The 15,057-nt window shown below is 35.4% G+C and overlaps 1 protein-coding gene across 1 annotated transcript in view; it reads right to left on the reverse strand.

The window, feature by feature from the left end:
• Positions 1–15,057, reverse strand: part of ITPR2 (inositol 1,4,5-trisphosphate receptor type 2) — a 496,128-nt gene that overhangs the window by 230,460 nt on the left and 250,611 nt on the right. Inside the window, exons 33-34 of the mRNA XM_008058785.2 lie at positions 4,031–4,159; positions 2,675–2,795 (exon numbers count right to left, since the gene is read on the reverse strand). Of these exons, the coding sequence (XP_008056976.1) occupies positions 2,675–2,795; positions 4,031–4,159 (250 nt within the window). The remainder of the gene's footprint in view (positions 1–2,674; positions 2,796–4,030; positions 4,160–15,057) is intronic.

Consider the following 15,057-nt stretch of genomic DNA (forward strand, 5'->3'; position numbering starts at 1 on the left):
AATTGACACCATCATATTTCTCAGCTTCTCCTTGGATTTTATCTTTTAATGGTTAATATATTTTCTAACTGATTTGGTCCAAATGAAAATACTTTTAGGGGCAACCCCCTTGGGTCCCCTTCCACTGTGGGAGCTTTTCTGTCCTCTTAATAAATAGAAAGAAAGATAGAAAGACAGAAAGAAAGACAGAAAGAAAGAAAGAAAGAAAGACAGAAAGAAAGAAAGAAAGAAAGAAAGAAAGAAAGAAAGAAAGAAAGGAAGGAAGGAAGAAAGAAAGAGAAAGAAAGAAAACACTTTTACTGCTGCTTTATTATATCTTGAAAATAACACATTATTAAGAACTCAGAAGTTACATAAAAGCATTTGAACAAGAGAACCAGATCCACCTATCATTACACCACTCAGAGATGACCAACAGTAATATTTTATTTATATCCTTCTGGACAATTTTCTGTAGGCACCTTTTAAAAATAAAATTTAATTTCCCTTGGGTATTCCTCTTTATTTTTGACACAATGCATATTGTGGCGTCTTTCTTTTCCTGTATTTCTTTTTTTCTCTTCCCAAATCATTCAGTCCAAAAACCTTTAGGAGGGGCAGAGAGAAGTGAGTGCCAGTCCCAGGCAAGGTAAGAAAAGGAGGTATGGTGGACCAAGTGTGGGGCCCAAAGGAGTGGCAGGTCTGTGTGGGAGTGATGCCTGGCATGGAGAATCAGAACTCAGCTAGGGTAAGGGGAGTGTCTATACCAGGAACAGTATGTCAGATGTTACAAGACAGGAGCCTATTCATGCACAGGAGTTACTCAGGATAGAGTTGAAGGCCAAGTAGGGTGAAGAGGACATTCCCAGAGAGCAGCAGCCTGACTAAACTGCTGGAGCCCAAGGGAAGTGCTATGGTTTGGATGTATTCCCCCTCCCAAGTTCATGTGTTAGAATTTTAATCCCCATTGCAACAGTGTCGAGTGGTGGATCTCTCTCTCTCTCTCTCTCTCTCTCTCTCTCCTCCCCCGCTCCCCCTCCTGCTTTCTGCCTTGGGATGCAGCAAGAAAGCCCATGTCGGATGTGAGCCCCTCAATCGTGGACTTCCCAGCCTCCAGAACTATAAGAAATAAATCTCAGTTCTTTATAAACCATCCAGTTTCAGGTACCGTGTTAAACCAGCACAAAACAGACTAAGGCCAGAGGTGAGGAGCATGTCTCCATGGGAGGGTAGCAGAGGCCAAGCTGCAAAAGGACAACATCCTTGTGGAGTGCGGTCTTCATGGGCATCCAAGTCAAGTGAGCTATGAGGTGAGGAGGGTGTGTACAAAGGAGGGTTCCAGGTGTGGGAGCACTAAAGTTATTAATTTATTTATGGAGAGCTGATATCTTCACTGATTTTTCTAATCCAGAAATTGTATGTTTCTCCATTTATTAAAATCTTTCAGATCCCTCAATATAGTATAATTTTATTTTCTCATATTTCTTAAGTTTTCTCTTACATGCCTAAATTTTTTGTTGCTATTGTTAACATATTTTCCACATTACATACTTGTTTCTTTTTGATATACAGAAAAATCCATCAAGTATAATACTTATTTATAATTAATTACTTAGGTGACCTGTATTACTCATTTATTCCTTCTAATAATTTTCAATTGCTCTCCTTGTGTTACAACTGATTTTTAATGTATGAAAATTAAAATTGATGCTGTCACTAAATTTTGTTAATATAAAATTGTTTAGGTCAAATTGTAAACAGGGAGAAAGACAAAAAATGTTAAATGGTCATTAATTAGTTGTCATGTACTCATTTGTCACATATTTATTGTGCAGATACTATAACCCTGTCCAAGCTACATAACTGAGATAATTCTGTCTTTTCAACTATAAAATGGAAATAATTAAAAAGATGTCTCTAAGGATTAAATGAGATAAATGCATGTAAATTGCTTAACATTGCACATGGTATGTGCTCAACAAATGCTAACAGTGATGATGACGATAATAATGAAACAAACTATAAATTGTCCTTTCCAATGCCTGCAGAACCCCCATTAATTGAGGGAATAATCAAGTTCTCTCTTTTTTTTAAGTCCAGCCCAATCTCTATGTCTTCTCCTTCCTCTCCTCCATCATTAATAGAATGCCCTAATTAGCCTCCTCACACACACACCCGATACACACACACAAGAGGAATCTGTGAGAAACGCTTCTAGAACCTCCTCACCTTCGTTTAGCTGCAATTCCCTTGCCTTCCATTTTATTTGTAATTTCTGAGGCCATCTATGTATAATATGCCCTCAATTAATACTGATGGATTTCAAACAAAATTGGAAAATTTAATAAGTCTCAGAAAGTCTTATGCCACATGAAGGTATTAGTAAATTAGGCTACTTAATACACAAGACAATTATATAATAAAATCTGAGATAACAATTAGCTAAATTCATTCCTGTAAATTCATTACTGAGTTATATTAAAGTGTCTATGCAATCATATTAAATTTACTTTTTGAAATATGATTATGAAACCCTCCCAAGAAGTATGCAACATTCAGAATCATTTGTTGATCATTACTCTTCAGCTTCATAGAAACTATGCCAGTTTCCTGATGAAGTTGTAAGCTGGAAAACTGCTTGTATTGCTCACTAGCCAATAGTGTAAAACTAAGTGAAACTCAAACTATGACTTACCCACTTCAGCCAACGTTCTGATGCAGGATTCTACTGAGGCTTTCTGGGCTGGGTTTGGCCAGGTGCAATTGTAAATTCTGAAGGCAGACTGCAGCAGCTGAATAAAAACTGGTTGATGTGTCTGTAAATAGAAAGAAAGTAGTCAAATAGTGCTGCTAAACTGCCAACACTCCAGATGCTGTATCTACATATTATCAGAAAGGCCCACCACAGTGAAATATAATAGTCTTTTGAGTTTCAGTGCTATTTAATAAATAAACACTTATTCAATAAACACTCCAATAAACACTTATTACGTACCCACTTCATGACAGGCACCATGCTAGACACTACAGAAAATTGATTATCTGCATTTTAACTATATTCTTAATCAGAAAATATGCCAGACGTTTCTGGGTTTGTGTGTTTTGGTTTCAAATAACGGGCAAGTAGAGAAGACAACTACTTTGAACTACAAAAACAATTTCATATGGTTCTATCTAATAGTTTATTTTTTTCCGTAAAGAAAGTATAATTGAAATGATGTTTTTATGAGAGTAATACATAATCACCATTGAATATTTGGAGGCCATAGAAATGAAAATCATCAAGACTCCTACAACTTTGGGAAACCAAGGCAGGAGGGTCACTTGAGGTCAGGAGTTTGAGATCAGTCTGGGAAACCTAGCAAGACTCTACCTCTATAAAGTTTTTTTGTTTTTTTTTTTTTAAAAGAATGCTAGAACAGAGATAAACACTATCAACAATTTCAAGATATTTACTTCCTGAGTTTTTCTATGTATATGTGTTTATATATTCTTTACACAAACAAATTTGGATGATACTATAATGCAATTCTGTCCTAATATTACTTCATGATAACTTTCCTTAGTCAACAATTTTCCCTTTAAAACATGATTTTAATTGTTATATAATAAGCCATACTACAGATATACCATTTGTGGACATTTAATTGATAACAATTTTAGTATTACAAACGCTTGGATGAAAATCTTACTATATATAAACCTTTGCTAATTCATTGGGGATAAATTACTAAAGTTGAACTGTAGGGTCAAAATGTCTGTTCATTTAAAGAATCTGCACCATTCTGTCAACACTTGGCAAACAGTTAACATACAGATATGAAAGTTCTTATTCTTCTTATAGAGAAAGGAAAAATAATTCAATTTGAAAATTAGGGTTTGTTTATTTAAAATAAAATTTGGTAAACTTAGAAAGGGGCATAACAGTAATTAATATAAGAATAATCATCTGAAGCGTAGGAAATGACTATCTGAACAGATTAAAGTTTTCTCCTATTCAAATAAGATCGATAATTTGTTTCAGAATGTTTCTGTATTTGTGCAAGTTTACCTGAAGGCTGGTACTGTTGTCTGAGAAAGGAGAATTAAAGAAGCCGCTCACAATGTTCATTATTGACTCAGTAACACACTTCTCCAAGAAGATGTCTGCGTGTTTCCTGTCTGTAGTTGTGTTGCAAACCTGGAGAGAAAAACAAAACAACTCAATACATGTTATTGCATCTTTCCATTATAACTCAATATTGGAACCATCTAAAAATTATCCTGAAATAGTTGTTAATAACATTCATTCTGCTTTTTAAAGTTCCTCAACATAGAGGATCATTTCTGTCTGATAAATTTATTACAACTGTATCATTCTACAGTAGCTTCTCCTCCAAGTTTGCTTGTCATTTCAGCCCGCCAGAATTCTTTTATGGATCCCCAGTCCTTCTTTCTGATTTGTTTCTTCATTCTTTTGCACACCACCCTGGGTCCCCAAGCTTGGCTTGACTGGAAAACGTTTCCACTTACTGTGAGGAAACAGTCATTGTAAGTGTTAAGAAAGGTGTAAATGGGATCAATGGTGATTTGTATCTCCACACATTTTCACTTTATACCTGGCTCAAATTGGAGGATGCAAGCACAGAAAATATCTGAAGAGGAAAACAGAAAGGTAGGATCAAACCCTTTCCAATAATTTTGATGTTTTTAATCCACAGACTATCTGGGAAGGACAGAAGTACATGTTTGCATGCATTCTTCTCAGAGTAGGCTAAGCCAGAGGAGGCAATACTGAAACGGGACAGAACAGAAAAGAACAACCCTGGTTCCTGCTCTGATCTTTATGACCGATTAAATGAGACAGAAATTGGTCATTCTGCTATGAATTTCAAAGTGTGTCAGGGTAGACAAATTGCAAAAGCTAAGATACATGATTAAAAACACATGAAAAAAAGTTGGGTGGTGAAAAGACAAGAAACATGAAGATAAAAAGAAGAAGGAGGAGGGAGAGTAGAAGAAGGAGGAGGGAGAAAAGACTAAAAAACTGGGACAAAAAAGAAAGTTTAAATATTCACAAAATTGTGGTGGGTAAATATGGTGGCCAGATGCTCCAGATGTTCTTAGACAATCCAAAATGTTATGTAATTTTTCTTCCTTTCAATAAGGTACTTAAATAAAAGAAGTAGATGTAACTTAATTTGATATTACTTTCAAACCTTTCACACAGAATCACAAAAGAGAAAAATTCCCTTCTCAAACCATGTGTTCCAGGGTTTTGGGTCTGAGAAATAGGAACCCGCATGTCAGCATTTGCCCAATGGAGAGGGAAGAAAGGGCACTGGGTTTGTTTCACATCTAAGTCACTTCTATCTGGACAGTTCACTTTTTCTTTGTCTATTAAATGACACCTACCTGACCTTGTTATTAAAACTAAAGGGTTTTACTGTATCTAATCTCACATGGTTATTGCAAGAACAGTGCAATTTAAAGGAAATAAATTACGTCAAGTTATGTAATCTTCTAGCTTTTGTTCCAGCATATAACATAGTGCCTGGCACATGAACGATGTTCAACAAATGTTTGTGAAATGAATGAATAATTAAGTAATTTTTTAAATGAAAGAAAGATTAAAGACTCTTGTTTCAGGTTAACTTTGGGTTAGGCTTTATTTGTGGAACATCTGATCTAGGATTAACATTTAACATGGTCCCAGAACTAATATAAAATTGTTTTTCCCATTGTAGATGTGAATTACGACTTATTTCTTTTAGCATTTTTCTAGCACTGCTTTTCCAGTGAACTTTTCTGATGATGTAGGTTAAAAATATCTTAAAGTTGAATGGGTAACAGATTGATTCTATCACAACCAGCCCAAACAACTTTCTTCGTCATCCAGGGACATCTCATGTGAGTGTGTGGGGCTCTCTGGAGTTACTTGCAACTGGGCAAGTAACTTGTCAAAGAATCACCCAGAAATTTGCTTTTTAGTTAGTAGATTAATAAAAAGTAACCTACTTAAAGATAAAGACTTTCCACAAAATCCTGAGTTATAAAATGTCTGAGTTGTAAAAACTATGAGGAACCTATTCCTCAACTCATTTAGACAAGAAATACAAATAATTTTTAAGATTTTTTTCTACCCCATATGAATAACCTTTTTCCTTGCAGCCTACACTATAATATCATGCACAGCTAAGAAATGTAGTAAGCTTTTTTATTAAAAAAATTTTAAAACTTTTTAGCAAAAAAAGAACCTAGAAAATATTGTTTATTTTGTCTTTTATATATATTTATTGTTTTCTTTACAATAAAGATTAACAGCGGCTCAAACAAAATTATATCACATTAATTTTTTATGTTTAATACATATAGTTTAAAAGTTTTAATCTGCTTGCACATATTATTCATATAACATTATTTCCTATAAAACATTTTCATGTTCTGTCATTATCTAAACACTTATTTTAAAAGACTATATTTATTCTATCATTCTAATGCACCATCATGCTTTAATCCATTTTTGGAATGGATTAAGGTCCATGTTACCAATATTACAAATCATTTTCTTATCTTCTTAGTGATTTTCTTCTTGTTTTTATGACATGATTTTCTTTTTTATATATATATTTAAAAGAATTGTGCTAAATTACTGTTTTTATTTTCAATTTTCTTTTGGTATATTTCACCAAAAGAGGAATCACTAGATGAAGGTATGTAGACAGTTTTATACTGCTTGCTGGGCTGATCCTCTGAAACAATAAATTTGCAATACCATCCACAGATACATAGGATATTCCCTTATTACCACCAACTGGCTCTTGCTTTCAGGCTCTGGCTGGATTCAGCTAATGCGAGGCACTGGCAGGAGATCCCAAAGTAGAAGAGAAAGAAGTCAGGCACCTCTCTACCTCTGCCTCCATTCCTAGCTGCCTCCCTTCACTAACAGAGCTCCTATTGGTGCCCTTCTTCCACGTCTCCAAGCTCTCCCCAGACTCCAGCAATAGGTAATCCTTCTGCCTTGTCCCTTTAGGCCTAGAAGTGGTAAAACCCCTTGATGCTCTCCTATCCCTTCTTGGTTCCTTTAACCCTACCCACATCTCTTGGAGTGTGCCATGCGTTTTTTGCTGGAACTGACTGCTATACCTGTATGTTTTGCCAATTTAAACATACCTAAAAGTTATTTTGCATTGTTTATATTGTCAACAAGGCTGGACACTTTTCATATAATCATTTCATTACTATATTTAGCCATGCACAAGCAATACAAACCCTGTAAGCCACTTTCCAAAAACGTGGATAATGACTGCACAATATGTAAGAATTAATACATGTTTTATAAGCTCTTTCCAGGTATAATTCCATGTGTATTTTCACATTCTATTTAGAATATTTCATTGTACTTTTAACATTCAGGCACTATTATTTATTTTTATCATTATTATTTTTTAACCCAAAGAGGGAAAAACAAAAGAAAAGGATGGTTTATACATTTTTAATCTAGTTTTTAACTCTTTAAACTATCTAAAATTTGCTGCTGTAGGTGACCTGACTTATGGATTCTGATTATTTCTTTTTTTTTTTTTTTCTTTTTTTTGAGTTAGACTCTCACTCTGTAGTTCAGGCTGGAGTGAAGTGGAATGATCATGGCTACTGCAGCCCCAACTTTCTGGACTCAGGTGATCCTTCTGCCTCAGTCTTTCAAGTAGCTGGAACCACAGGTGTGCGCCACCACCCCCAACTAATTTTTTAATTTATTGTGGAGTCGAGGTCTTGCCATGTTGCCCAGGCTAGTCTTGAATCCTTGTGCTCAGGCAATCCTCTTACCTCCACCTTCCAAAGTGCTAAGATTACAGGTGTGAGCCATGCACACGGCTGATTTAATTTTTTTCTATACTGATATTCAACTGTCCTCCAAACATTTATTAAATAGTAATACCTCACCTCACTCTTAAGTTACTTGAGGTTTGCTTTATAGTATGCTTTCAACATCTACTTAAATCTCTCCCTGAATCACTAGTATTCCTCATGGAATATTTTTAAATGTTTTTAAAATGTTTTAACCTAACTCCATAGAATGAAATGATTCCCAATCTATTATGTAAACAACTTGAAAAACAAGCCCACCAAGACTGTCTTTTCCAAGAAAAAAAAAAAATCCTCTTCTATATCCTGATGAATTTTACTATATATGTGCTAAATTTCATGGCCTATCAGTAAGGACATAAATTATTAAATTAAAGCAAAATATTGGACTGGATGTTAGAGCAATGAATCAAATAAAACAATGTCCCAATTCTATCAGTGACTTTATTCTAATCAAGAGAGACACACAATAGACAAATATATGACATGCTAAGTAGTAAAAATAGAGAAAATAATAGTACACAAAAATTAAAAGGGGCAAGTAGTACAGAAATGTTGCAGGAGGGGTGGGTATGGTCAAGGATTACTGTTCATTTAAATTGCTTGGGTAATGTGTCTGTATAAGGCAACATTTAACAAGGAACTGAAGAAAGTAGCCAAGGAAAGAGAAAGTAAAAAATTTTCTCCGTTAGAATATACATTCCTGGATACCAGGAACAAGTTTGTCTTGTTCACCACTGTATATGTAGAACCTCCGCACATAATTATTGGTTGAATGAACAAATATTAAGTGAAATTTCCAGACATAATTATGTCTGAATTTCTCCCCTCACATATTCAGTGTCCCTCCACTTCTTCAGCTCTAAAGTGACCGCTACCCTTCCAAGGATGACAGACTATCTGAAACAAGTTATTACAAGATAGAGCAGCGCTGTCCGATGGAACTTTCTACAATGATGGAAATTCTCTAATCTGTGATGTCCAATAGAGTAGCCATTAGACACGTGCTTACTGAGCACTTGAAATGTGACTAGTACAACTAAGGAAATGCATTTTAATTGCTATTGAATTTATCCTAATTAAAATTTAAATAGCCGCACATGGCAAGTGGCAACTCTGCAGAGTAGGTTGGTTCTAGAGCCAGTAACATACTTTTGTTTAGGTTTTGGTTTTTTCCTCTTATTTTTAAAATGTGGGGTACAATTCAAGGATAGGTACTTATGTGGTCAGAGTACAGGTATAATTTGGATACTCTTATTGATATTATGCACCCTTCCCCAATCCCCGGCAGTGTCCCACTACTGCCAATCCCTTCTTATAGTATTATGATAAATGTTCAGGGTCTGCTTACAAGTGAGTACTTGTGATACTTGGTTCTTTGTTTCTGTGATAAATCACTGAGTATTATAAACTCTAATTCCATCCAAGTTGCTGCAAAGTTCATAATTTTGTTTTCTTGTGGCTGCAAAATATTCCGTTATGTAAATGTACCATATTTTCTTTATTCAGTCCATTTTTGATGGGCAGCATGGTTGATTCCATGTTTTTGCTATTGTGAATAATGCTGCAATAAACATGCATGTGCAGGTATCTTTTTCATAGAGTGATGTGAGTTTCTCCAGGTATTTTCCCAGAAGGGGGCCTGCTGGGTTGTATGCAAAGTCGATATTTAGATCTTTTAGAAATCACTACACTGTTTCCACAGAGGTTGTACTAATTTACACTCCCACCAACAGTGCAAATTAGTACAACCTCTGTACTTCCTCTCCAGCACCTGTTTTCCCCACTTCCTCTCCAGCATCTGTTGTTTTTCGAGTTATTGACAATGGACATCCTGACTGGAGTTAGTTGGTCTCAGTGTGATTTTAATTTGCATTTATTTGATGATTAGTAAGGCTGAACACTTTTTCATGTATCTGTTGGCTGCTGGTATGTCTTCTTCTGAGAAGTGTATATTCATATCTTTTGTCCATTTTTAAATAGGGTTGTTTGGTTTTGTTTTGTTTTGTTTTCCTTTTAGCATGTTTGAGTTCTTTATAGATCCTAGATGTTAGGTCTTTGTCAAATTCACAGTTGGCAAATATTTTTTTCCCATTCTGTGTGTTATCTCCCCACTCTCTTGATGGCTTCTTTTGCTTTGTGGCTGCTTTTTGGTTTAATGAGGTCCCACTTGTCTATCTTGTCTTTTATGGCATTTGCTTTTGGAGAGTTGATCAGGAATTGGTTGCCTATTCCAATTTCCATAAGAGTGTTTCCTACATATTATTCTAGAATTCTTATAGTCTGCGGTTTTACATTTAGGTCTTTGATCCATTTAGAGTTGATTTTTGTGTATGGTGATAGGTAGGGGTACTGTTTCAGCCTTCTCCATGTGGTCAGCCAGTTTTCCCAGCATCATTTACTGAAAAGGTTCTCCTCTCCCTATTGGTTGTTGGTGGAGACTTTGTCGTAGATGAGTTGATTGACAAATTGAGGTTTTGTTTCCAGACTCTCTATCCTGTTCCATTGGTCTACATGCCTGGTTGTTGGTTGTTGGTTGTACCAATACCAGGCTGTTTTGATTATTGTAGTTTTATAGTAGAGTTTGAAGTCTGAAAGTGTGATGCTTCCTGCTTTGTTTCTTTTGCTAAGGATTTTTTTTTGGCTATTTGTGATCCTTTAAGTTTCCATATGAATTTCTGTATTTTTTTTTTTTAGATCTGAGAAGAATCATGTTGGTAATTTAATGGGTATTGCATTGAATCTGGAGATTGCCTTTGGTAGGAGGGACATCTTAACAATGTTTTTCTTCCAATCCATGAAGTAGGAATATTTTTCCATTTGTTTGTATATTCTTTGATTTCTTTGAGTAGTGTTTTGTAGTTTTCATTGTAAAGCTCTTTCACTTCTCTGGTTAGGAAGATGCCAAGGCATTTCATTTTTTTGTGGTTATTGTGAATGGGATTGGGTTTCTGTCTGTTTATTGTTGGTGTATAGGAATGCGCCTGTCTTTTGCACGTTTATTTTATACTCTGGTAGATCTGCTCTAGAGTCAGTAACATGCTTTTGACCATATAAACCAAGGAATACAAATCCCAAGGATCATTTTAGTGTTCCTCAGAGAGATTAAAAATGATCCTCTAAATATCTGAGATGATATCTTACATTTATTTTAATTTACATTCCTTTATATGTGAAACTTTTCCAAGCTTTTGGCTTTCTGTATCTCCTATGTATGTGAATCATCTGCTCATGCACTCAACTGACTTTCTTGGAATTCTAAATTCATTCTTTAAAAGATAACATTTTTTATAATATAAATATATCTTAATTGCAGGAACTCTGAAAAATACAGAACAAGATACAATGAAAAACAAACATTATTCTTAATACCACAATTTAGATAAAACTATGATTAATGTTTAAACATTTTTTTCTTCCAAACTTTTTGCTCTGCCATATATTTTTATGTAATGGAAATCATTCTGGATATCAGTTTCATATCTTCCTTTTTGTACTTAATAATCATTAGCATTTATCATATTATTAAAATTCTCAAAAAAATAGTAGTGACTCTAACATCCATCATATTGATATATCATAATTTATTTACCCATTTCTCTAATATTAAATATTTAAACTATTTCTTACTATATATTATTATGAAAGTGTGTTGAACAACTCTGACCATAAATTTTCTATAGCATTTCTAATTATCTTCCAAGGACAGATTCTTGGAAGGCAAATTACTTGACACATTAAAAAAATATGAAGGATTTTTTAAAATGCATTACCAGAATGCTTCTCAGAAAGACTGCGTAAAACTGTACTCTCATCAACGGGGTATACAAATGCAAACCCTGAACCATCATCACATTTAATATGATCTTTTCACTCTTGTAGTTTGGCTGGCTGAAAATTGGATCTTGTTTCTCATTGTACTATTTAAAAACTATTAACAGTGGGACATATTTCTCATAAGTGTATTAGCTACTTGTACTTCCTCTTGTATAAATCATGAATGCCTGGTTGCTCCCATTTTCTTCTTATTTGGGTTTTTTAAGTGTATAGTACACTTTTTAAAAGTATATAGCAAGTTTTTCCATTTTGATGTTTCTCTTAATTTTTTATGCATTTAAGTATTACATTTTCAAACAATGAAATTAGCTAATTTCATCAATGCTTTATTCTTAAAAAGAACTTTCTCATTCAAAGACAGATATTCATCTATACTTCTATCCATTTTTATTGTTTCAGGGTTTTGTATTTTTTTACATTTACCTCTAAAATCCATTGCAATAATTGCTATTATATTATATGACTTACTTTCACCCAAAATAGTGTCATCAACATTCATTTTGATTGAATTCAAGTGGAGTTTGTATTATTAATTTAATAATCTAAAAGTAGGCAATCTACGGCCTGTAGGTCAAAATCAGCCATATTCATTAATTTATGTATTATCTATGACTCCTTTCCATGTAGTAATAGCTATAATTTTAGTTTTAACAATGGTCTACAAAGGTGAAATATTTACTATCTTGCTCTTTACAAAAAAAGTTCGTCAATCCCTGGAAATAACCAATCCCTTCTAATTAATAGGTGATCATTTATTTGTTATATATAAGATCTTACATATGTAAAAGTCTGTTTCTGGCTATTTATTTCATTCCATTGATATTCCTCCTTAATTCTGTGCTAAGGCCATACTTACTATGTTCTGAAATCTACTTTTTAAGTATTTTAACTTCAAATGACACTCTTTATTTATCTCACAATTATTTACTGAGTATGTGCCATGTGTAAGATGCTGTTTTTGACCAGCAGTGAACAAAACAGACCAAATCCCTGCCCTTCATTGGTTTCTATGGAAACAAACACAAATACATATAAAAATGTCATTTGGTGATAGGTCTATGAAGAAAGATGATGCAAGTGCAGGAATGATAGAGGAAAGAGGTGGTTACTTCATATAGGGTGGTCAGTGAAGGCCTTTCTGAAAAGGTGAGTGATAAGAACAAATCTAAAAGAAAAGAAGTTAGGAGGATATCTGGGAGTCAAACATCCCAGGAAAATGCAAAGGTGCTGAGAGGAGCACATTTGACACACCTAAGGAGCAGCAAAGAGGCCACGGGATGGAGCAAAGAGCTAACTAGAAGGAAAATACAAGGACAACGGGAATTGGTCATCACCCAGTAGAAGACAAATCCTGCAGGGGTTTTACTCTGGGTAAGACAGGAAGTCTCTGGAGAAACTGAGCAGAGGAGTGATCTAAACCAACAATCATCTTCTCCTTCTCCCTCCCCTCTCTCTCTCCTCCTTCTTCTCCCTCTCCTTCTTTCCCTGTTCCTCTTTCCCCTCCGTCTCCTCCTTCTCCTTCTCCAGTCATTTGGGATGCTATATAGAGATGTACATAGCAGAGGGCAGGGTGTGGAGGCAAGAGAGGAGGTAGGGAAACTGGCTATGAATCTATCACAATAATCCAAATGAAAATAATGTAGCCTGGAGCAGGGTGGTCACAATGGAAGTGTTCAGAAGTAGTCAAATTTGGGATATTTTAAGATTAGAGCTTGCAAAATTTGTTGAAAGATGGGAAATAGGGGTAAGAAGATTTACAGATGACATCCAAATATTATGCCTGAATGTCCAGAATGAGCAATGAAATTACCATTTACACAGATGTTAAAGTCTTGAAAAGGAATGATTTTAGAGCAGGGCGTGGGAAGGAATAAAGAGTTGAGGTTGGATAGCCAAAGGGAAATGTCGCTGGACAGCTGGATGTGTGAGTCTAGAAGTCAGGGGAAGAAGGGCTCAAGCTTCAACCAGCCTGGTATATTAAAGTTATGAGAGTAGATGACATCAGCAAGCAAGTAACTGTAGACAGAGAAGAGATTAAATTTAAGAAGTTTACTCTAATATTTAGAAGTTGAGAAGACGCAAAGAAAATAGCTAAGAGGCCGGGCTCGGTGGCTCAGCCTGTAATCCCAGAACTTTGGGAGGCTGAGGTGAGTGGATTGCCTGAGCCCGTGGGTTCAAGACCCACCTGGGTAACTTGGCGAGACCTTATCTCTACAATAAATAAAAAATTAGCCGGGCGTGGTAGCGCACGCCTGTAGTTCCAGCTACTTGGAAGGCTGAGGCGGAAGGATCACCGGAGCCCAGCAGGTCGAGGCTGTGGTGGCCGGGAGCGGCCACTGCACTCCCGTCTGGGTTACAGAGTGAGACTCCAACTCAAAAAAAGAAAAAAACAGAAAGAAAAGAAAATAGCTAAGAGACAGGAGTGGACAGTGTGGTAGGTGGCAAACAAACTGGGACTGACACCTGAGGGCTAAGGGAAGAAGTGTTTTGAGATGGAACTGATCAACTATGATACATGTTGTCAACAATTCCGAAAGGCAGAAACTATGATGTGGGACAGGAAACAAGCAACCAATCATCAAGAATAGCCAAACAAATATTCACTTCAGGTGTGCACTATCACTATGACTCAGCATAGATGTTAGGGAGAGAAATAAAACTACAACTAAGGAAAGGAACTACACAGAGAATAAAAGTTACAGAATACATCATCTCCACTTCCCTGCAATTTTAACTTGAAAGGCCAAATAAAAATAACCCTTTAAAATGAGGTTTCTCAAAAGCTTATTCAAATTAAGAAAGTTAAAAATTTCTACCAAAAAAAAAAAAATTTAATCCAGTCAGATTTAAGAACTGGGAAAGCATGTTTCAAAGTAAATATAAATTCTATCTTTATTCCTACCTCCTACCTATCTATTTGGTAAATTAAGTAAAGAGAGCAAATGGCTCAAGTGATCTGTCTGATGGTATTTCACACCAATTTATCTTGTTAAGCAGTGACTGATGGGACACTGACATGACACTGAGTTAGGTGAGTCTTTTAAATTATTTCTTGGCCTAATTCCATTCTGCCAGTACATCACTTAGAGAGCTGTTGGTCATTATAAGACCATGACATTGATAGCAAATGGGGAACATCTTCAAAGAAAAAATATAGTCTGAAGCTAACATTGATCATAGTCCACCCCCTTCATGTGCTTTCTAATAATGATTCAAATCCCCTGACTATGCAACAACAATCCATTATAAAGCCAAAGAAAAGCCTTTCTGCCCTACAAACACCAGTTTTAGCTGCATTGGAACATATATCAAACGGGGATGTCGTTAAATGCTCTGAAAGACAGTGTAACAACTTTTCATGGTCTAATAGCTTTGCTGCCTGCCTGGACCTGGTGT

Source organism: Carlito syrichta, unplaced genomic scaffold (genome assembly GCF_000164805.1).
Source record: "Carlito syrichta isolate Samal-C Ts95f unplaced genomic scaffold, Tarsius_syrichta-2.0.1 Scaffold303626, whole genome shotgun sequence".
Classification (NCBI taxonomy): Eukaryota; Metazoa; Chordata; class Mammalia; order Primates; family Tarsiidae; genus Carlito; species Carlito syrichta.